This window comes from Osmerus eperlanus, chromosome 19 (genome assembly GCF_963692335.1).
Source record: "Osmerus eperlanus chromosome 19, fOsmEpe2.1, whole genome shotgun sequence".
Taxonomy (NCBI): Eukaryota; Metazoa; Chordata; class Actinopteri; order Osmeriformes; family Osmeridae; genus Osmerus; species Osmerus eperlanus.
In genome coordinates, this window is record NC_085036.1 from 10287475 (window position 1) to 10311562 (window position 24088).

General features: G+C 53.6%; 1 protein-coding gene across 1 annotated transcript in view; it reads left to right on the plus strand.

Annotated features, from left to right (window-relative positions):
* Positions 1–22586, plus strand: part of LOC134039237 (peripheral-type benzodiazepine receptor-associated protein 1-like) — a 61093-nt gene extending 38507 nt beyond the window's left edge. Inside the window, 24 exon segments of the mRNA XM_062484948.1 lie at positions 205–288; positions 433–522; positions 737–859; positions 1021–1125; positions 1437–1487; positions 3268–3288; positions 4777–4957; positions 6097–6305; positions 7174–7283; positions 7395–7504; positions 7611–7740; positions 7742–8496; positions 8959–9110; positions 9513–10025; positions 10130–10480; positions 10669–10827; positions 11163–12038; positions 13386–13488; positions 15020–15162; positions 15806–15974; positions 18137–18246; positions 18395–18466; positions 18555–18686; positions 19539–22586. Coding sequence (XP_062340932.1) covers positions 205–288; positions 433–522; positions 737–859; positions 1021–1125; positions 1437–1487; positions 3268–3288; positions 4777–4957; positions 6097–6305; positions 7174–7283; positions 7395–7504; positions 7611–7740; positions 7742–8496; positions 8959–9110; positions 9513–10025; positions 10130–10480; positions 10669–10827; positions 11163–12038; positions 13386–13488; positions 15020–15162; positions 15806–15974; positions 18137–18246; positions 18395–18466; positions 18555–18686; positions 19539–19853 — 5064 coding nt within the window. The 3' untranslated portion in view covers positions 19854–22586.
* Positions 22587–24088: the final 1502 nt, after the last annotated feature.

Consider the following 24088-nt stretch of genomic DNA (forward strand, 5'->3'; position numbering starts at 1 on the left):
TGTGTATCCCGTTTTTTTAATTTTTTTAAGCCAGTTAAATCTTTAACAAAGAGAAACGGCCTATAAGCAACGACAGCAAAACAATAGATCCCATTTCGGGGGTCTTCTTCGTTTGCCATTTGGAATCTCAACAGGGACAGACTTGCTTGGCGTGCAGTATTGTGGCGTGACGCCTCCCCTTTGTGTGATGGTGGTTTTGTCCAGGAAAGCGAGCTGAGCAGGAAGAGAAAAGAATGTGAGAACCTCGAGCATGAAGTAAGGAAGAGACAGAAGAGATGCCTGGATTTGGTAAGAGACCTGCTGCAGCCTGCAAGTCCCTCTGTGTCACTCTAGAACTGCAGCTCCATGTGACCGAGGCTAGGTGTTGGGTGCTGGGTGGTGGGTGGTGGGTGTTGGGTGTTGGGTGCCTAACCCTGTGCTGCTGTCCACCAGGAGAGCCAGCTTGAGGAGGAGCGCGGCCGGAATGAGCAACTAGAGGAGGAGGCGGATCTCCTCAGGAGGAAGGCTCAGCTGCTCGACCAGGTCAGTCACCTGCACCCCATCTGTACCCCTCCCTCTCTCCCCCCCTCTGTACCCCTCTCTCCCCCCCTCTGTACCCCTCCCTCTCTCTCCCCCCCTCTGTACCCCTCCCTCTCTCTCCCCCCCTCTGTACCCCTACCTCTCTCTCTCCACCTGTACCCCTCTCTGTCCCTGTCCTGGATGAGGCCCACCTGACCAGTACTTTGTGTCCTCCCAGACGCGGGTTGAGAATGAGGACCTGAGGGAAGACCTCTCCGAAGTGACCGCTCAACGCAATTCCGTTCTCGAGGAGAACCAGAGACTCCGTGCCAAACTGGAGAACCTAGAGCAGGTCCTAAAGGTGCGACAGAGAGGTGGCACGGCCGCCCGCAAATCCAGAGCGTGTCAACAACAACAAGCCACGCCCTCTCTCCCGATCCCCCCTCCCCCGTGACTCGTGGTGGTGTCGTCATGGTGTGACTTGACCCCTGGTCTCTTGTGTGTGTGTGTGTGTGTGCGCAGCATATGCGAGAGGTCGCCGAGCGAAGGCAGCAGCTGGAATTGGAGCATGAGCAGGCACTGGCTATCCTCAAGTTCAAACAGGATGAGATCAAACGGCTCCAGCGGGTGAGCGCCGTCGACCTCCGTGCCCCCGTCCTCATGTCGCCCAGCTGGGCTGCGCTCACAGCTATCCCCCCCCTCCCGTGCAGTCAGGCTGGTCCTCGGCAAACAAAACGCTTAGTCACTTAGTGGGTTTTGGGGCCTGTTTGGGAGGGTAGTGAAGGCTCCCTCCAGCAGGAGGCAGCCTAAGGGAACACATGTGGCCTCCAGGAGCGGGTTGTCTGGGGATTGGACCGTTGGGCTATTAAATGACAGCGTGGTTTGAATTGGGGGGGAGAGCTAATATCGCTATCTTTTTTGTTTTTCTTCCCTAACAGGCTCAGTTTTTCGCTAAGAGGGAACATGAAGGCGTGGTGCAGATGCTGGAGGTGAGGGTGCTGAACCACAGTCCTCATCACACTCTCACGGTCTGGAGGACGTGTGGTCATACTGAATGCTCTAGACCTTCGGTCCCCACACTGTAGAGACAACCAGAGACCCAACATGTACCCATGTTCATCCAGTATTCACCCTGTCGCTGTCCAGCAGGAGTTTTTAGACCTCTCTCCACCAGCCCACCACAGTAGAAACACGTGCAGCATGTGTTTCACTGAACATCCGCCATTATAGCGCCGCCACCCTCTTTCCAACTCCGCAACAGAGCCTCGTTCAGTACTCAGTCAGACGCCTCTCATCCCTCCATCAGAGAGAGAGAGGCAGATTTGAGCTTCAGAGCTGGCAAAAGCTAAACCGTCAGTCAGTGAGTGACGCAGTGTGAATCCAGAGAGGGAGGGAGAGGAGAGAGAGGGGGAGGGAGAGAGGGGGAGGGAGAGAGAGGGAGAGGAGGGAGGGAGAGAGAGAGAGAGAGAGAGAGAGAGAGAGAGAGAGAGAGAGAGAGAGAGAGAGAGAGGGAGGGAGGGAGGGAGGGAGGGAGGGAGAGAGAGAGAGAGAGAGAGAGAGAGAGAGAGAGAGAGAGAGAGAGAGAGAGAGAGGGGGGGGGAGAGAGAGAGAGAGAGAGAGAGAGAGAGAGAGAGAGAGAGAGAGAGAGAGAGAGAGAGGGGGGGGGGGGGGGGAGAGGGGGAGAGGGAGAGAGGGGGAGGAGAGGGTGAGAGAGAGGAGGAGGAGAGGGAGAGGGTGAGAGAGATGGGGAGAGGGATAGAGAGAGAGAGAGGGAGAGAGAGAGAGGGATAGAGAGAGAGAGGGATAGAGAGAGCACTGTGTGGAGCGCGAGCACCTGCGTATGCTACCGTTGGATCCTGAGCCCTCCTTGTGCTCCAGTTCCCTGCAGCCGTCACAACAGATGGCCGCTCTGACGCCTCTTCCACTCACTACAGTATTGAAGCTGTACAGGGCTGGGGAGCGCACCTCAGGCAAACCAAAGAAATGCCAGTGAGGGGTTGTCTATGAGGGCATGAGGGAGAATTTGATACCCAGTTTTAGCACCCATCCCTTCGGCTCACACACAAATGAAAAGATAATGGCAAAAGAATGAATCGAATTGATGGTACAAGACTCATGAATAACTTGGTGTCACTGTCTGAGTCCTTTCCCGTGTTCCAGTGAGTGTGTAAAGCACTACAGGGTGTTTCCTAATCAAGTGTGTGTGTTCTGTTGTAGGAGTTGATCCAGCTTGTGTTGCAGAGGGAGCTGGTAGGAGTACAGTCGCTCCCGTACCCACTTGACTTGATCACAACCTACTTCCTCTTCCACCTCTCTCTTCCTGCTCTCCGTCTCTGCATCTCTCTCTCTCTCTCTCTCTCTCTTGCTTTTTGTCTCCCCGTTCTCTCTTTCTTTCGCTCGCAAACCAGAGCATAACCAGAGAAAGTCTCTCGCTCTCTCACCCAGAGTCGACATGATTGGGAGTTCTGTCCGTTGTATTAAGTCTAATGCAGCTGACCTAGCTCTGCAGGATAATATGTGTCCAATCAAAAGCGAGCTATCGTTTTAAATCCTGACTTGAACGTCGACTGTTGGGCTCTAAGCGTTACACAGCAAATGAGAGGCTTTAGGTGTGGAAGTCAGAGACATTGTATTTGTTGCCAAAGGCAGGCCTTCTGTGTGGACTCTAACCTATTGACTGTTCTCCCCCTGGACTCAATGTTTCACCAGCATGTGTTTGTTTTGAACTTCTCTTTTTGTGCTTTTTGTGTTTTTCCTCCTGCTAACCAGAGTACACTGGACTGCATGCAGGTACTGACTCTCCCCAACCTCCTGTTCCTCTCACCCAGACTCCCTCCTCCTCAAACCTCCCATCTAAAGCTCCTCTTAGACCCAGCGCCCCACCTTGCCCTCACAAAGCCTCAGACGACAACGTTTGTGTGCGGAAAGTGGCGCTGCTCCCAGGCAGCAGATGTGGTTGTGAGTGGGTATCCTCGTGTTGAGGAGTCACGTTTCCCCCGAGGTTCAGCAGAATCCACGTGTTCCTCTCTGAGAACATCCCTAGTCTAGCCTGTGTGCTTTACTCCACGTCAGGCCATGACTGTCCACCATTTTCACATTTTGGACCTTCTGGACCCCCCCCCCCCCCCCCCCCCCCCCCCTGTGCTGACTAGCCGGTCGCGCTTGTGTATATGTGCTTGAGGTGATTAAACTAAGTGTTGAACAGGCTGAGGCAGAGGGCTGCTTATAGATTAGTGTGTCTGTAGCGCGGCCGATACGTCCCTGCCGAGGTGGAGCGATGGCTTGTCATTTAACCTCGAGGTGCTAAGATAGCGTTAACCCTCTTTCTTGGCGGGCCCTGATATAGGGGTGCTTCTTTCTCTCACTTCATAGACGGTAATGTACGTTCAGATATTTGAGATATGACTCCAGAGTGAGGCTTGGTCACATCCTGGCGAGTGCTTATTCTGTGAAAACGCTAACAACTGTTGATCTGTGTCAACGTCATGTCCCCTCGTTTGACACAGTACATTTTAGAAAGGCCCGTCTTTTTGGTAATTCTTTTTTTTGTTGCAGCCAGTGCGTTGGTGTAGGTGAGAGGTTTAACAGGAAACCGTGTTCAGACAGTTTCGTTCGGGGCCCCTGTCATGCCGGTCTGCCAGGAAACTCCCGCCACAACCGGAAGCGAAAGCAGCCGCTTATAGAAAGTCAGTGGGGCTGCTGCTCTGCTCAGTACTGCTCTGGCTGGGGCGCGCTCTGTAGTGGTTGTGGCGGGGTGAGCGCACTTCTCTGTCGGAGGGCGTGCAGCGTTTCTGCAGGCTCCGCTCCGCTGCTCGTCACTCCCGCCTTCCCCTCGTACCCCTAAACCTCCTTTTACTAAACGCCTTCCAACTGTGACTTACACGCCCTCTGGCCTTATGACTTCTCCTTTCTCGTTTTGTTTTAGCTGAGTGATTCGAGTGCCGTATTTGCATCCTAGACCCCAATTATGCTTCATGGATGTTGCTTGTATGGATCATTTTATACATACAGTTACAATACAATTGATTGCATAGATTTCTGGCATGAATGATAATTACACCTACTATTAAATGTATTTGTTGTAGCTAATTGTGCAGCCACATGTAATGCTTAACGACATCCAAGGAAGTTGGCCTTGATAGAGCCGGGCTTGAAGCATGAATCAATGAGTTATTAGTCAGTGATGACCTGTGGGTGCTGGTTGAGATGTGTCTGAAGGCCAGGAGCACATTACGACCGTGGGTGTTGTCGTGTGTGTGTGTGTGTGTGTGTGTGCAGTCTAAGGTGCGGGACTTGGAGGATAAATGCCGCAGTCAGAGCGAGCAGTTTGGGCTGCTCTCCCACGAGCTGGAGAAGTTCCGCCTGCAAGCGTCCAAGATCGACATGGGCGACGCGTCCATCCTCACCAACCCCAGCCTCTGCCATCTGACCAACGGGCTGGGCCTGACTGGAGAGAGAGGTAAAGATGTCCACTCAAGTCCAGCTCTTCATTTCGCACTCGTATATCCCATTATGTTCCTCTCATTCATATAATTCCTTTAGTCCTATGTGCTTTAATATCAGGTTAACTCATATATAATATATTTTTTAGACACTGGGATCAGCTGGTTGACTGGTGTGTAACTGTACATGTGGGATTGTGTAGCTATTACAATAGGTCTAAACCAAGATGATTGAATTCTAAAGATATTCTACTGGATGTTCGACAAACAATGGGAACACTCAACATTCTCCATAGTAATCCTTGCTACATTTGGCTCTGAAGCATCCAAATCCCAATCGCTATCCACTTCTACACACTCCAATCTATTCATCCATTCATCCTTCCACTCATCTATTCATCCAGTAGATGTGCTGTGTGTGTTCTACACTCAGGGGGGCCATGGGATTCGATGTCTCTGGGTGAAATAGCCTTCTGGAGTCTGGAGGGGAGTGACACTACGCCGTGCCCTGAGACCAGTGATCCACCTGGTACAGTTATGATGTCACTGTTACCGGCCGGTGTTACAAACACACGCCCTCCCTCACTGCCCTGCCTGGTTTGACCCCCCCGTCACCGGGCACTGATAGGCTAGCGCCGTCACCCGCGCCAGTATGCACACACGCTGCCTGTCGTCACTGACACACAGGTCTGTGAGGGGGAGGTCAGGTTGTGGGTTAGTGAGGTCCTGTAGCTCTGCAGCACTAAGCTCCTTAGGTCTTACTGGTCCAGGTGTGACACGCCGCCTGGGGTCGTGACCTTTTTCACCACAGAGACAGATGGAGGCTGCGGCTTGCTCTCCACCGTTTAATCAGTCAGGAGCCGACCTTCAGCACTGCAGGTCACCTGACAACCTGCCCCGTCCCCTGCCTTACTCAGCCTCGACGCTGTGGTGTGTGGACAGGGTGCTCATGTGTCCTTTCCTCTCCCTCCTCCTCTTCTCTCTCCTCCTCCCTCCTCCTCTATCCTCCTCCTCTTCTCTCTCCTCCTCTCTCCTCCTCTTCTCTCTCCTCCTCTTTTCTCTCTCTCCTCCTCTTCTCTCTCCTCCTCTCTCCTCCTACTCTTCTCTCTCCTCTCTCTCTCTGTCCTCCTCCTCTTCTCTCTCCTCCTCCTCCTAGATGTGGCGGCAGCGTTACGGTTGGGGGCCACCCCCCACGCCGCAGGGCTGTCAAGGACGGAGCGCTCCCCCACCACCAAGCACCGAGAGCTGCCCACCATCAGCATCAAGTCAGGCTCGGCCTCCAGCACCACAAAGTCAGAGATCACCCACCTCAGCCCCAAGTCGGACACCCACCTCAGCCCCCGCAGGTCCAGCCCCACGCACGAGGTGAGAGCTCGGAGCCCTGACGGGGGGTTTCTAAATGACTCGCATGTAAACGTTCACGTGAAAAACACCCGTTTTTTTGGGAACTCCTATAAAAGTAGGACTTTAGGGACGTTCAGTGAATCTCTTGGAATTGCATGGTGTCAAAACATATGACTTTACGTTCGTTTACATGAAAACCTTCTATAGTAACTGTACAAATCCAAGTTTTGGGATATCTGACTTGATGGATTTAAAGCGACATCATTAACCCTTCCCTCGACTGACACAACACTAGCACGCCGGCCCAGTGGGAAATAAACCAACCCAGCTCCTCTTACAAACCGAAAACACTTGTTCCCCCAGCACAGCCTTAGCTAGAAAACCATGCTTGCTGTGATTGTGTTAGGATGGTCCATCCAGATAGTGCTGGTTAAGTGTATAAAGGCTTGTCTTTGAGGGTTCATCCAGCTAACCAACCAGTCAGCCAGCCAGCCAGCCGCTCTCTAAAGCTCATATTTAGTGAGATAATCCACTGGCTGCTGTGGATTATGAAGGTTGTAGTAGTTGTAAGTGATTATCCTTAAAAGGGTTTTTCCCCAGGGGGGGTCGGTAAATATGGTGTGTTTTCTTATTGTTTACCTGCACAACCATTACAATTAGTGAGGCATCCACTCTGAATGTAGAGGACCAATATGCTGGCTTATCAAGGGGGGGAAACCACACACAGTCTGGTACTCTGGCGGATGCCCTGGCATTACGGGACATTAAGAGAATGCTGTGTAAGCGGCTTGTTAGTGGCTTGTTTGTCCCCATCCCCTGCGAATTGTGGGCCCGCGATGGTCACGTGATGTTATTGTGAGCGAGCCTCGCGGCTGTGCTGGTTCCCAAGGTGGACACGGCCAGCGAGGTGGAGGAGCTGGACATCGACCTGGCCCCGGCGCCCTACAGCACCGCCGTCCGGGGGGCGGCCAAGCTCCAGGTGTTCATCTCCAGATACAGGTGAGGAGACGCAGTCACGTGACATGCGTGGGGCACCCGGGGGGGGGGCGGGTGGGGGGGGGATGCGTGTCTGGGACTCACCGGAGGGGGGGGGGGGGTTTGTGTCGGCAGTTACAACCCCTACGACGGCCCCAATGACAACCCAGAGGTGGAGCTTCCTCTCACGGCTGGAGAGTACATCTACGTGTACGGAGACATGGATGACGACGGCTTCTATGAAGGTGCATGTTCCTCCAGACTGGTATCTCCTCTGTGTTTGCCGAACGTTATCGATTGTATTTTTTTGTTTCGAAGGCTAAAATGTGTTCTCTGCGCCGCCCCCTGCAGGTGAGCTGATGGACGGGCGGAGAGGGCTGGTCCCCTCCAACTTCGTGGAGCGCATTTCCGACGACGACGTCATGAGCGCCCCCCCTCCCGAGGGCGTGGAGGTGTCCCACAACTCCCTGCTGGACAGCAGCCTCCACAGCGCCAGCGAGCGCCACCACCACCACCTCCCCCCGCCCCCCCCGCACGGCCCCCGGCGCCTCCGACAGGACGGACCCTCCCCCGGCCTCCGCCTCCGCCCCCCCGGAGCCGCCCCCCTCCGCCCCCTTGGCCCCCCTCACCAACGGCCTGGACCTGGACCTGGAGGAGGTGGGGGCGGACACCGTGCCTTACCCCCGCAAGCTCACCCTCATCAAGCAGCTGGCCAAGAGCATCATCATCGGGTGGGACCCGCCGCTGGTGCCCGCCGGCTGGGGCAACGTGTGGAGCTACAACGTGTACGTGGACCAGGAGCTGCGCCTCAACGTGCCGTTTGGCGCCCAGACCAAGGCGGTGCTGGAGCGGCTGGACGTGACCCTCAAGACGTACCGCGTGTCGGTGCAGAGCCTGACGGAGCGCGGCGCCTCCGACCAGCTGCGCTGCAGCGCGCTGGTGGGGCGCGACGTGGGCGTGGCGCCCACGCAGCTCCGCGTCGAGCGCCTCACCGCCACCTCGGCCAGCCTGGCCTGGCTGCCCAGCAACAGTAACTATGTGCACATTGTGTCCTTGAACGAGGAGGAGTGCGAGCTGGTGAAGGCCGGCTGCTACTCGCTGTGCCTCGCCAACCTCGCGCCCAGCCTGCGCTACACCGTCAAGGTGGAGGCGCGGCCCCACCGCACGCCCTGGGAGCTCCCGCTGGACCGCCGCCAGCACAAGACCGCCACCATCTCCTTCTCCACCCTCATGGCAGGTCGGTGTTCACAGCCAGGGAACACACCCCTGCTGTAGGGCAGACCCTGCCGTTTTGGTACCTAATGTTACATGTCTGATTATAGACAGCCGACAGCAAAAGCCTGAGTGTGTATTATATGCCGTCAGACAGGCGTGTTGCCGGGATACGGCTTTATCAAATCAAAAGCTTTGTCTCTGAGGCCCTAGATATGGATGAGCAGACTGTTTGGGGCTGAGCCCGCAGGGACAATCCTGTGTGTTTCCAAAATATGGCCTAACATCAATAAAATGTCCTGTTAGGTCATCGCTCTGAAATATCTGTCCATATCAAGGCTAAAGTGGATCAGACGGCGAGCAGGGCCTCTCTGCTGTAGGCTGCCAAGGCTGCTGATTTAATCCCTGGTCTCTCCCCTCTCCCCATCCCCCTCTCCCATCCCCCTCCACCTCCCTCCACCCCTTCCCCCTAACACCCCTCCCCCAGGCCCTCCTGATGCTCCCCTGGGCCTCCAGCTGGAGCGCGGCCCGTCCCCAGGGATAGCTCTCATCAGCTGGCTGCCTGTCACCATAGATGCTGCAGGGACCTCCAACGGGGTCCGCGTCACCGGGTACACCATATACGCTGACAAGAAAAAGGCAAGAGCCGGCAGTGCTGTGGTCAGGCGGCAGATCAGATCCTTCCTCTGGAGGATATAGGCCGCGCGTGTTGATGCATTGTTGTTGTTGTCATGGTGAAACAATACGATGTGTGAGAGGAACTGACGTGTGGTTGGTTTCTGGCTTGGTTGGTTTATGACTGACATGCAGTTGTTAACTGTTGCAGTTGCGTACATACCTACCTACTATAACTAAACATAATACTGGGATTTGATATACTGTATGTTCTTCTGGAACACATTATCACATACCCATAACTCCAATCATATTTCCTATCTTTGGGATTGTTAGTGGTACATGGTAAGGCAAGTGGTACTTTGTGAGGACTATGTGTGTGTGTGTGTTTGCTGATACCACCATGACGCCCCTGTCCTCCTCCAGGTGTTGGAGGTGTCCTCCCCCACGGCGGGCAGTGCCCTCCTGGGCCCGTCCCAGATCCAGTCCCTCCAGGCTGCCCAGGAGCTCACCGTCCGCACCACGTCTGCCCACGGGGAGTCCCCCGACTCTGTGCCAGTCAGCGTGCCCGCCAAGCTGACCGCCATCATGACGGGCCCGGCCTCCCCCGGCCCGCCCTCCCCCGGCAGCAGAGCCCTCGCCGGCACCTACGCCCTGCCGGAACCCTCCGTCCTGCCCCCGTCGCCCTCCTACGGGAACTCTCCTGCCAAAACCTCCTCCATGCTGCCCCACGCCTCGCCGCTAGACGCACACGCCATGGGCCCCGCGGGCGGGCCCCCCGCCAACTCTGCCCCTGCCCTGCCCGCCGAAGCCCTTCTGCCCCCCCCTGCCTCCTACGCGGAGGCCTGGGCCAACCCCTCGTCCGCCGCCCCCCTGAGGGCTGCCTTGGCAGTGCAAGAGGCCACCCTACCGCCCAACTCCACCTTCGTCAGCCCAACGGTTAGGAGGCCGTCTCATCTCCCCCTCGGTGTGTTGTCGCAGGCGGTCTGTGTCGCTGGCGTTCTGGAGCTAACCCTCTCCTCCTCTCCCGTGTGCCCCCCCAGGTCAGCGTGGCCTTGCCCCCCACCCCGCCACCAGCAGCAGTGGTCGCCCCGGCCGTGCTGGAGCACGACAGAGACACCAGCAGCCCCGTAGCGATGCGCCCCCTCGTCTCCATGTCGGAGTTCCTGGAGGACTCCCGTGCCAACTTCAGCGCCCCCGAGCCCAGCCTGCCGCAGCCCAAGGCCCCCGTCACGGACCTGCTGGACCCCCAGGACACCCACCCCCTGCGGCCGCCCAACGCCTCGCCCATGGAATCCGAGGCCGAGGAGGAGAGCGAGAGGAGCCGTCTGGTGTCCATCGAGGAGTTCCTCAGCCAGGATCAGAACCCGGCTCACAGCTCCAGGCAGCAGCAGGTCACACAGCTTACTACTGTTTAGTGATAACCTAGACCCATGTCAGAAAGTCTGTTTGGGACAGTTCATTTTGCCCTTCGGGACGGTACTGGGACAGTAAGGAAAAAAGTTAGTTGAGAGCCCTGGTTGGGACCCTGTGCTGTGCTGTGTTACCAGTGTTGTGACCCTGTGCTGTGTGGTGTTACCAGGGTTACGGCGGGGCGCAGGCGGTCCCGGCCAGCGAGTACCAGGCTGAGAGCAGCCGGGGGTCGGACCTGTCTGACATCCTGGAGGAGGAGGAGGAAGACCTCTACTCTGACCCCCCCGGAGAGAGGCAGCCCCGGGGATACACCGTGGGAGCTAACCGGGTAACCCCCCCCACACACACACACCATCAAAGTCGATCGTACCGTACACTCACAGACATTGAAGGCGGTGCGTATTGGTGAGCACAGCACCAGGTCTTGATGGTTAGGTTCTATCTAGCTTCTAGTTTCTTCACTTTTCTGTTGGTCTTCTTCTGGAACTTACCGGTTTGATTCTTGTTTCTCGTTCTTCTTTTCTTTGTCCTTACTGGGTGGCTTACCTGCCCCCTCCCCTCCCTCCGCCTTCACTGTACCTTTATAATACCACGGCCTGTTCACCTCCCCCCCACCTCGTACCGCCCCCCGCCCACTCCTCGTCCCCCCCGTGACCCCTGCAGTCGGACCGCTGGGAGGTGGACAGTGACGAGGAGGTGCTGGAGAGGATCCTGAAACTTCCCCCGCAGGCCCCCCGCACCAAGCGGCTGTTCAGCATCCCCGAGGTGACAGACGAGGAGGACAACACCCAGGAGGAGCCGCCCCACCACCACCACCCCCGCCCGGCCCCGGGCAGGCCCCGGCACGCGCAACGCCCTGGGGACGGCCCCCACAGCCCTCGACACCACCACCATCACCACCACCACCACCAGCCCGACCCCGAGACCCCACCGCACCACCACCACCACAACCACAGCGTCAGCCGGGAGTTCAGAAGCCAGGCCCGGGAGCAGGCCCGGGAGCAGGCCCGGCCCCAGCACAGAGTCCGCTACGCGGACGCGGTGGATGCCGTCAGCTACCCTGAGGACGAGGGGGAGCTGGACTCTGATGCTAACCTGTACGCAGGGCCCAGCAGCGGGCAGGTGTGGACGCAGCGCGGCCCCCTCAAAGCCCCCCACCACCCCGGCCGGGAGGGGACGGTGGCCCTGGTGGGGGGGGTGGGCGACCGCCTCAGGAGGGAGGCCCTGCTCAGGAGTCAGATGGCCGTTGCGGCGGCGGCAGGCCACGGCCCCGGCCCCGGCCCGGCCTCCCAGGGCGGCCCCTACCTGGTCAGCAAGACGGTGCGCACGGTGAAGGCGCCCAGCCCGGGGGTGGAGATCGACGTGGAGTACGGCACGGACACCGACGAGGAGCCCCTGGGCTACGCCCCGGGGGAGGTGGTGGTGGAGCAGATGAGCTCCGAGTGGTGGGTGGAGGGGGCCCAGCCGGACGCCTCCCGCCCCGCTCTCCGCCGCCCCAAGCCTGAGCTCCAGGCCTCGGCCGCAGCCCGCCAGAAACGGGTGTGTTGTCCATGTCCCCACCCCCACCCTCCTCTCCACCGGCGGCAGAATGGCTGTAACCTCTTGTGTCCTTCAGTGGAAGATCCTGGGAGGATTAGCTAGCCGAGTAGCAGGCAGCAGAGCAGGGGGGTTAGACATCACTGTCGCAGGGCAGAGTAGCAACAGCGGGCCTGTACCTGGACCAGGGCCTTGTTAACAGACCAGGCCTGTACCTGGACCAGGGCCTTGTTAACAGACCAGGCCTGTACCTGGACCAGGGCCTTGTTAACAGACCAGGCCTGTACGTGGACCAGGGCCTTGTTAACAGACCAGGCCTGTACCTGGACCAGGGCCTTGTTAACAGACCAGGCCTGTACCTGGACCAGGGCCTTGTTAGCAGACCAGGCCTGTACCTGGACCAGGGCCTTGTTAGCAGACCAGGCCTGTACCTGGACCAGGGCCTTGTTAACAGACCAGGCCTGTACGTGGACCAGGGCCTTGTTAACAGACCAGGCCTGTACGTGGACCAGGGCCTTGTTAACAGACCAGGCCTGTACCTGGACCAGGGCCTTGTTAACAGACCAGGCCTGTACCTGGACCAGGGCCTTGTTAACAGACCAGGCCTGTACCTGGACCAGGGCCTTGTTAGCAGACCAGGCCTGTACCTGGACCAGGGCCTTGTTAACAGACCAGGCCTGTACCTGGACCAGGGCCTTGTTAGCAGACCAGGCCTGTACCTGGACCAGGGCCTTGTTAACAGACCAGGCCTGTACCTGGACCAGGGCCTTGTTAACAGACCAGGCCTGTAGCCTCAGCTGCACTGTCATAGGGCCTTCAGCCACATGGCTAAAAGAGAGGCTGGATGGATGCAAAAGGTTACCCGTTTTTTTCCCTTGTGGCTGCATTTGGATCCCCTCTCCTCTCCTGGCATCTGTGTAGTCCTCCTGTTCTCCTGCTCCCAGAAGACTCCCTCAGTTGGACAGCTCCTCCCCCACAGAGCCACCCCTGCCCCAAACCCACCAGAACCTGACCCAACCCTCCTCCAGTCCCTCTGTCTGTCTCCTGCCCTGTAATGGCTTCCATTCACAAGAGGAAGTGCGTAGAGCTGCTATCCTGTGCTGCTTGTGTGACGTCAGAATGCACACGGCATGTCAGTCCACATCTGTGGATGAAAAACCTCTCGGGGTCTGCTGGTTTCCCATGGCAGCATGATGTCATGACGGGCGCCTCCATAGACAGAGTTGCATAACATCCATGTTTGCTCTTTGAGAGTTTGCAGGTGTCCTTTTCCCCTGTAGTGTGTGAGTGTTGTGTGTAGCTGTGTATGTGTGTGTGTGTGCCTCTGACCGTCTTGTGTGTGTCCCCCAGGAGGGAGGCCGAGATCCGGGGCAGGAGGCTGGGGCTCCGTGGGGGGGAGGCCCGACAGAGCTCTCCCCTAAACTGGCACGCTCTGTAGCCAGGAAGATAAAAGGTCAGACTTTCAGTTCTCCCCCATTTGTTTTCTCCATCTCTCTTCTTTCTATCCATCTCTCTATCTTTTTATCGCTCTCTTTTTCCAACATATTTATATCTGTACGCCAGTGCATCCTCTCCCCCCCGTCCTACACGTCGACAGTCAGATTATCGCCCTGCGGGAGGGGGGAGGGGGGAGGGGGGAGGGGATGGACACAACAGGAGCTGGTTAGGGGTTAAAGGAGAGAGAGAGAGAGGGAGAGAGAAAGAGCTAAGCTCAGAACTGGCTTAACCCAACATGGCTTGTCATGACATGAGACAGGAGGAAGTGACAGCAATGAAAATAGTAACCTAGATTAGCCGGCAGTGAAACCAGGCTCCCTGGGGGAGCATAGCTGTGTTCTACTCTCTCTCCCTCCATCTCTCCCTCCATCTCCCCCTCCATCTCTCCCTCCATCTCCCCCTCCATCTCTCCCTCCATCTCTCCCTCCATCTCCCCCTCCATCTCTCCCTCCATCTCCCCCTCCATCTCTCCCTCCATCTCCCCCTCCATCTCTCCCTCCATCTCTCCCTCCATCTCTCCCTCCATCTCTCCCTTCATCTCTCCCTCCATCTCTCCCTCCATCTCTCCCTTCATCTCTCCCTTCATCTCTCCCTCTGTTGGTCGCTCCAGGTTCCCCCTCCCTTTTCCCCCCTCTCTCTTCTCTCTCTCTGTCTGTGAATCTCACACGTGCTCTTGTTGAACACATCACATGTAGAACTCGGCTATTCCGGGTTTGCGACTGACGAATGTGAGGCATGCATGCACGGTACACACACACACACGCGCTGACACCAACCCCACGCCGGCGCACGCAGGCAGGAAGAGCCCAGGGAGAAGCGAGTCTCGTATCTCAAGAGATAACCACTGAGGATATGAAAGTGTGCCGTCTTCTCCGTCCATGACTGTTGCTACAGATAGACTGATCCTTCCTAATGAGATAGACTACGTCTCACTGCTGCAGCTTACACGTTGCCACGGCAGCTTATTCACTCTCACTGTACAGGCCGGAGTGAACGCCATGCCCAGCGCCGTGGTGCTGGAAATGCTTTCCCACTCTCAGGGCAGCGTACAGGAACCCAGACCAGATGTTTTGTGTCCCGTCTCGTGGTGTTTCCCATGTAGGACATGCTCTTGGGATTCGAATCAAACATACCCGTGCAGTAGAGGATAGCGCTCTGAGTGTGAATGTGTGTGTGTGTTTTAAGAGGTCATTTAATGGACTTACTGGACAACAGCGTAGTGCAGGAGAGCTGGGGATCATCAACATGAGTGCACGTTTCTCAATCTGCTCAGGCAGACTTAGGATCAGCGCTTGAGCTTGATTACCTCACTTAAGAACGTGTGTGGTGGTCGCCATGACAGCGTGGGGGGAGGGGGGGGGGGGGCTTCAGCATGTCACACGCCATCCTAACCTAGCATTTCTGACCTGCGCATATAGACCAAACAGATGGGTTTTGTGCACTTCAGATGGGTCAATTCAATGTTTTGTGTGTGTTTGTGTGTGCAGAGAGTGTGGAGTCCGGCAGACCGGTCGGAGACAGCGAGGTTCGTGTCTTCGTGGCCCTCTTCCCCTACGACCCGGCCGCCATGTCGCCCAACACGGACGCCGCCGAGGAGGAGCTGCCGTTCCGAGAGGGACAGATCATCAAGGTAGGCAGCCCTGCACCTTCAACACTGCTGCCTTCAGCCCTGCACCTTCAACACTGCTGCCTTCAGCCCTGCACCTTCAACACTGCTGCCTTCAGCCCTGCACCTTCAACACTGCTGCCTTCAGCCCTGCACCTTCAACACTGCTGCCTTCAGCCCTGCACCTTCAACACTGCTGCCTTCAGCCCTGCACCTTCAACACTGCTGCCTTCAGCCCTGCACCTTCAACACTGCTGCCTTCAGCCCTGCACCTTCAACACTGCTGCCTTCAGCCCTGCACCTTCAACACTGCTGCCTTCAGCCCTGCACCTTCAACACTGCTGCCTTCAGCCCTGCACCTTCAACACTGCTGCCTTCAGCCCTGCACCTTCAACACTGCTGCCTTCAGCCCTGCACCTTCAACACTGCTGCCTTCAGCCCTGCACCTTCAACACTGCTGCCTTCAGCCCTGCACCTTCAACACTGCTGCCTTTACTGATTAGGGTCGAGTACTGATGGGTCTAGCATTGGTAGAGCACCTGACTGTAGATCTGGAGGTCGCAGGTTCAAATCCCCCTCCGTATGTTGCTATGGATAAAAGCTAAATGAATGCATTGTTGTCATTAGTATATAACCCCACATGTGACATCTCTCCACCCTGGCCCAGGTGTACGGGGACAAGGATTCAGATGGGTTCTACCGGGGCGAGTCTGGAGGTCGTCTAGGTTACGTGCCGTGCAACATGGTGTCTGAGATCCAGGTGGAGGACGAGGAGACCAGAGAGCAGCTGCTTCAGCAGGGCTTCCTGGCCACCGACGCCTCCATGGAGAAGATAGGTACGTCAGCCCGCCAATCACCCATCACCAGCCAATCACAATAGATCTTCCACCGCCATCAAACTAGACAGAGACAAGCATTTCTGTTAAATGTCAGCCCTGTGGCCTTTATCCATGTTGTCGGCTGGGGACTTTTGAAACTCTCAACAGGTGTTTCTTTTGTGGTTTTGGTTCATAAATTCCCCATTGTCTCCCATGTTGTGTGAAGTGAAAGTAAGTGAAAACGACAGCATACCCTTATTACGGGACACATTTGGTGAAGAAATGACACCTTTCCACAATATCAGTAAAGGAGGGAATTAGTTGGCAACGCGAGGGCTGAAACCACACGTTTCCCCAGACAGAGACAAGCCTCCCCCGGCACTCCTTTGAGATGCTTTGCGTGCTTTCATGGTTCGTCTGTCACCTGCTTGTATTTCAGCTTCAGGACATCATGTTCACCTGGAGACCTCCGCCTGATCAGCTCAGTTTTTCACCGCTACTGTGGCATGCAACTCCTTTCAAAGAAGTGCCAAACTTTAGTCAAGAGTGTCAATTTGTGAGCTAAGCCCCATAGAACCTCTGTGGTTGAGTATGACACAATACTAGCACCCTGCTCCCCCTGACTGAGTCGACATTATGCTTCAACCTTCAGCTTTCTCACCGGAATGATCCTTGCAGATGTTTTAACCCTTTCACTTCCACTTTGTCTCCCTGCTGTGTGTGCGGGGTATCGGTTGGGTTCTCCAGCGCTTGTTTTGCGGCCTTCTCATTCTGTCTTTGTGTGGTCTACTTCTTCTCCATTTTTGCGTCTCTGTGTTTTGTTTTTGTTCTTTTTATTTTTGGTTACAAATGTTGGTGTCCTGTTAAAACTCCATAAAGGCACTCGCTCTCACGCACAGCTTCCCCGTCGCCCTGTCCCACCGCCGAAACCGCGACGATCCAAGAAAGGTGTGTCTGGCTCCTGCTGCTGGCTGTTTCTGTGCCTCTCTCTCTCTCCTCCTCCTCCCTCCTCTCCCCCACTCTCTCTACCTCTCACACGCACGCTCTCTCTCTCTCTCCCTGTTGCTTAGTGACCAGAGGGGATTCTTAATGAAGCGTGTTACTGTCACCATATCACACAAGCTATAACGTTTAATGGTTAGGGTTAAGATTAGGGTTAGGAACATGGTTACATTTCATGACAGCTAGATTCCATATAACCTAGTGGTTACATTTAATATCAGCTGTATTTCATATAACCTACTTGTACTTAATAGTAGTTTGAATGGAAAGTTAATTTGCCGGGATCCTGTAAGCCCAGGTAACCTGCCTTGGGGAACTTGTTAGTGGCTTGCTATTATGACACTGTTGCCTTCCAGTGACAGGCATACCCTAGAGTCAGGAAGGCCTCCCCTCTGATCTCCTCCATCTGTGCCCTGTGTGTGGTCCTGTGTGATGCCTCATGGAGCCCAGGGCTGCCTGGGCCCTGGTGGTCTCTACGTTTGGTTTGATCCCTCAGTGGTGTGGCTGGTAGACCCAGGGTGAAGTGTGTTAACTTGCTCCTCCTCTCTCCACTCCCCCCGCTCCCTCCCGTCCCCTAGTGGAGTCTGCAGCACAGTGGGAGGAGAGCTTAGACTCTTCCAGCCAAGGTTGGTCCATCCCCCCTCCCCCCAGCACGACCCCCCCACCGCCCCTCCGCCTCCCTCCAGCATGCCTCAGATCAATGCTCCGGATTCCCTCGGCCCCCTGCATGCCCTTCACCTGGTCCTCTACTGTGTGTCCTCATCGTGTGAGCTCTGCCTCGTCCTCTAACTTCCTCATGGCCACAGGCGAGTCAGAGACTGGCGATGTTCTCGAAACACACTTCCTCCTGCTCGCTCCTCGCTAGCCCCTGACGACATGGCCCCCGGCATGGACGTCTGTTTCTCTTCCTGATTTGGGATGACTGGAATAGGACATGTACTGTACATTCTCTGTAGTGCTTGCTGAGAAATGTACTAACTGGTCACTTAACAAACTTGTGATGTTCATCTGTTAACTCTCTGTCACCCCTTATTCTGACACCTCCGTTGTGTGAAGCTGGCCCAGCGCAGCGTGATGCTAACTGGAAATAACCTGCATGCCGATAAGCTGTGCGCCACACTCGAGTCACTGGCCTGGTCCACACAAACCCTCACTGCAGTCCACTGTGTGTTTGACAGATCCCAGCCAATCTGCTGTTGCCACGGGCAACCCAGAACCGGGCCCTCGCAGGATGGTGGCCATCTTTGATTACGACCCTCGAGAGAGCTCACCCAACACCGACGTAGAGGTGAGAGCCTGCCCTTATCAACAGCAAACAGTAGATTTAGGTCATCACCGATGATGTTGACAAATATCTGACTCGTACTGATATATTCTACTAATCGTCTTGCACCCTCTTGTCTTATTTGTGTTCTTTTCCCTGCTGACCCCTGCAGGCTGAGTTGACCTTCAGTGCAGGAGACATCATCTATGTATTCGGAGACATGGATGACGATGGCTTCTTTTACGTGAGTGGATTAGTTATCTGGTGGACTGTCTTGACTGACTGTCTTGTCAGGCTGCTGCTGCTAACATGCGTGTTTGGGTGGTTTCCAGGGAGACCTGAACGGACAGAAGGGCCTGGTGCCGTCCAACTTCCTGCAGGCCGTGCCGGAGACGGGGGAGGAGGGGGCCGGGGGGGGACCCCCGGCAGAGGGGCCTGCGGCAGCCACCAGGAGAGACTCCCAGGTGAAACCCCCCCCCCCGTACCTCTCCCTGTGTCCCCTATATCGTGACACAGGGAAGACTGACCTTGCGGCCACATGGCCACTGCCTTGTGGCCGAAGGCTAAATGATGTTTGTCGCACGACTTCACATTTGACTTCTTTCATGTCCGTGTTACTGACTTGACACAGCGATCTTTTTTCCATATCTATCTTTTTGTTGTTTGATTGTTGTCTTTTTGTATTGTCTATATAATTTCCCTGTTTTATTTTCTTGCCCCTCTGTCTCCTGCATGGCCTTGTGCAGAAGCAAAAACGATCTGTGCACTTTAAGACTTGAGCGTAAGTGTTCCTCCTGTCAGGGAAGCAGCCCCAGACAAGAGCCTGAACGCCCTCCTCCAACTCCTCCCCTCCCTCCCTTCCTCCCCCCTCCCTCCCTCCCCCCTCCCTCCCTCCCTCCCTCCCCCCTCCCTCCCTCCCTCCCTCCATGCTAGCTCCCTAGGTTCCTGCCCAGCGTAGGAGACCAGCCCCAGAGATGGTGTTGATATGGGCCTGTTCTGTCTGTCTGTCCTGAGATCTCCCTGCATTCATGCTCCTGTGGTCCTCATGTGTCCTCAATCTCCTAACATGTAAACATTCAGTAGAGCTTTGTGTACATAGTGAGAGTAGTGAGTGTCCTCTCTAGGTTTTGATACTTCGTTGAATCAGTTTAGGTGTCGTGTTGGTACATAAACTTATTCTCTGTAAGTTGAGTTGGACAGTGTGCCACTTGAGGGGTATGGTTGGCTAGATAAGTTTAGTATAGTACTGATGTTAAGTGTAAAGTGCATGATTATGTAGCGTCATATTCTCATCCACGGTGTCGGCCCTCCTCCAGGTGAGCGCGATCACCTCCGTGGAGCAGCTGGACCCACGGGCCACGGGCCCAGATGAGGCCGTGCAGCCCCAGGCAGGGCTGGCCCTCTCCCAGCGCACCGTCCTGGAGCCAGCAGCAGAGGTTGAGCCGTCACCAGCACCACACCCTGCCCACGCCCCCGCCCACGTCCCCGCCCCCAGGCAGGTCACAAGCTCCTCCCCCCCTGACCCCCCCGCACAAACAGACTCCTCCCCACCGGGCAAGAAGAAGAAAAGTTTCTTCTCCAAAGGGAAAAAGCTGTTTAGAAAGCTGGGCTCCTCCAGCAAGAAGGAATGAGAGCTGGGATGACAGTTCCAGTTTGAAAGCACTTTTCCATGTTTGTCGTTCGTCTCAGATGTTAGCATTGAACTAACACATCACTAGGACATATATAGACCTTAACACACCTATAAAGCTCTGTATAACACTTCCTAGCCCAGCTGTCCAGATATGATGCGTATATTCAGCTCTATGGCCAACACAACGCTGTAGCGTCAGCATGTTCATTTGCATGTGGCCGTATTTGAACTCCCCGCTCTCTCACAGTCTGCCTCCAAATATCCCCTGATTAAGTATTAACCAGTAGTTCACTCTTTTGAGGTTTAGACTTAATCTCAAAGTAATCTCTGAAGGATTTGCCTCGAGGGATGTGACACTGAAGTGATTTGGAGATGCTACACCTGGACGAACTGGTGGGTCAGTGCGGTGAGGCTCATTCCAGGGTCATGGTGCGGCCGTGAGACGGGAAAGTGAGTCTGTTTCTGGTGTTCTCACTCTGTGTAGATCTACCTGCAGTAGAGCAGCAACCTGATCGATTCTAATTAGATTTCAAACGTTTTTTTTTCGGTCGGTTGTGAGAAGCATTCTATTATTATATTACAGTTGTGTTTTAATGCCGACTAAGTGTACAAACTGGGCAATTTGCGAATGTGTACAATTGCAGTTAGTTAACTGTACAAACTGTCAGTCTGTCCAAATCCGGAGTGTTAGTTTTGGTCGGGCGGGTGTTGCATGCTGTGGTGTCAGAGCAGGAAGTCCTTAGTGGCTCGCTGCAGCTGAGATGGCCCTACATGTGAAGGGGCTGCAGGTGGAGAGGCGCCCTGGTCAGTGCAGTGTTTCTGGGTGTGGATGGAGGAGGGAGCCAGGGGCCTGCGGAGGTGTTTGTGGGCAGAGGATGTCTGCAGACTGCCGACACTGAAGCTTGGAAATGCCTTTTTTTTTTTCAGACGATGACACGGAACTCATGGTCATGACTCTGGCACTGGACAGGCCTGGATGTTGTGTGTGTGTGTGCACATGTGTGTGTGTGTGTGTATGCGTGCGCCAGGAAGGATAACAAAAGAAGCCCATGGTTCCATGTCTCTCTGCTGGTGTTATTGGGTCAGTCTGGAGTCCTTATGTCCATCAGCCTGTCTGCTGCTGCAGTCTCAGCCTCCGTTTTAGGAGTACTGTAGGGTTAGGGGACAAGTCACTCAAACTTAACACAAGTATTGGTTCTTGACCGCTTAGACCACTCTGGTAATGTAGTTTTTGACAACACAAGCACTGTAGTTTTTCTGTCTTACACAGTAGGCAAAGACACTGTGTATATATGCAGTGGTTTCTGAGTGTGGTATCCTAATGAGAAAGGTCCTTTCTTACTGCAATATGTTTGTCCTGACATTGTTTTGTTTGTTTGATTTAGTTTAGTTTCATTACTCTTGGGCTATAATTGGGTTAAATGATTTCTCAGGTTTTTACTCAAGTCTGTTAGTTGTGTAATGAGCCATGTTGTCTTAGCTGTGGCTGTCTAAACTGCAGGATAAGATACTTGCCAAAATCTTTGGTGCTTTGCCTGTTACCAAGTCAGCAAGAGCACCAGGGTTGTGTTCAGTGGTGAACAGTCAAGTGATGATGAATGTGTAATGTGAAAGAGGTAGTGTATTTGTTATATGTGACAGTCTGCTGGCTCCTTTCAATAGCCCCTGTCATGGAGGTGGAGTCAAAGCACACCTGACAGTATATGTTGGAGGCAAATTTGGTTTATTTGTTATTTTGAATCTTTTCTTTTTGGGGGGAAGGGGGGCGGGGGGGGGGGTGAGGGGGAACTATTTTATTTTTGTACCATCTAGTTCTGTCATTGTTGTTGAAGGGACCCTAATGATTAGTGGAACATGCCAATGAAGAAAGGACTGGCTTGAATGTGTTAGATGGTGTTTTTACAGGGCTGCACAGAACCAGGAACGAGGTAGCACAGGTCGTAATGTCAGAGGAGGTACTTTGAAGTTGCCGAAATGTAGTCTATTCGTATGTCCTCATGGCCTTTAATGCACTGCTGTTCCCTACCCTGCTCTGTAGTAAGAAGGCTGCTACACTTATCACTCACCGTAGGTAGGTAGTACCCCTGTCCAATGAGACTGTCCCCTAGTCCAGCTCTGCTACTTCAAAACGACCTGAACCTTTAGGAAGCATTTTAGGCAAGTTGATATTATTTAGCCTTACAAGACCTTGTTTAGTCTTAATGTGTTGTTTACATGACTTTTATCGACTGCATGCATAATGATGTGTACCCATATTCTGCCTTATTAATTTATTGTAATATTTATGTATTTATAGTTCTACTTGGATATATTTCGGTAGTCTGACTGTGAATGCAGTGGTAAGCCAAGTATGGAGCGTGGTGTGTTTAGGAGTTTATGTCTGTATATAATGCACAGTGTTCGGTAGGTTGCTGATGGGACTTTGATAAGAAGTACGGTATTTTCATACAGAGAAGGATTTTTTTTTCTGTCTTTCCTGACCTGTATGCAGTCTTCTAAAACCAAGTGGAAGATGTGCTTTTTGTATAATAAGGTTTTTATTACCCATTTTGGAAGTTCACCTGTAAATATGTGTTTGTTTATATTGTTTTTCAGATGTCTTTTTGCATGTCAAGGCAGTGTTGGTTGAAGAGGAATATCAGAGATAGGGCACAGACTTGTTGACGTTGTGGCAGTTTCTTTCAATATGGATCTTTTTACAGGAATAAAGTCTATTTTCACAGAAATCTTAAGTGATGTTCCTTGTCTTGTAGTTACTTACCACTGTTCCTATCTGTCTAAAATCATATTTGGGTGTAGAATTCATTGAAAAACAGAAACACTATCATTTCAAATCGAAAATTCTTTATTCATTTCAAACAGCCAATACATCCTAATCAAATGCACGTCATTATAACCATATAAGAAGGAAACCTCTCTGGCCCGCTGAGGGAAAACGAAAGGCCCGAGGAGTCTGTCTTTGTTCGTTGGTGTGCACCGCCCATGTGAACTGTGGAGACACTCTGAGCTGTGCACCGCCACGTGGAACAAAGCAGGTTCCCCTTTTTCTGATTTCCTGAGTGTCTCCGCGCCATGATCGCTGCTCCTTTCACCGTAGCCAACAGTACACTCATCCATAAAGTAGGAAACACTACACTGTGGCGAGGAGTTTAGTAGTGCTTTCTACTTTATGGATGACTGCACTGTACATCCCAAAGTCCTCTTCTTGTCTTTGTTCTTCTTCTTTGCACCTGCCCCTGCTGGCGTCCATAACTGCATTAAGCTCAGCCAGACATGGACAGACACTTACAGAAGTTGTTTGTTTTTCATTGTATGCATCACTACAGAACAGTTCTACAACAATATGCTCTATGCTTTAAGTTTAGAGGAATATTTGACTGCTAATGAGAAATAATGTCCTTGCATGTGGAGGTAGACTTACACATTACACAGACACATCCATTCTTCTGCATGGATCTCCAAAGAACTTCATGAAAATCATAGTGGAGGTTGTAGTAGAGAATATACCCAGCCCAGTCTACCCCACCCAATGCCTCCAACTCCTTATTTCTATATCATTTATCAGAACAAGAAAAAAGCACTGTCTTACGGCAGCCATTTTGTCTGGCGTGAGTAAGCTTTTATTCAGACATTTTACTCGTTAGGAACAATTTTCTTTGAAATTTAAATAAAAGTTGGATCAAACTTAATCTACTTTGAATTTATTTGAAACTGAAACCCATAAAAAAATACAAAACAACCAACATATGCCAGAATTAAAACTGCATTATTCAAGTCAGCAAAATGGTTGTAATTACCATGAAATGACTGCAGAATTAGCCTTTTTTGTTGTGACAAAATGTTTTAAAAGTGCCATATATTACACTAAATGGATAAATAACCATAGCTTACATTTTATTGAGAAAAAAAATTACATCATGAATATTAGTTTTACAAATGTAATCCCAAATACAAAATAATGCGATAAAAAATATACAATTAAATATCCATACTGTACCTCACCAACAAGAGTATTTTTTTCTGAAGAGCTAAGAACTTAGTTTTTGTTGCCTTCGATGTCTTCTTCTCCATGTCCAAGAGGTGGATGAAGAAGAAGAAGAAGTTGTGTCCCTTTTAACCGTGGAGCCCCAGATCACGTGGGCTGAACCACAGGAAGAGGTCTAACAGTCACCGACGCTCTCTTCTGCTTCCGGGAAATTCTCTCACTCCTGCAGATGCAAGACACCACGCCTA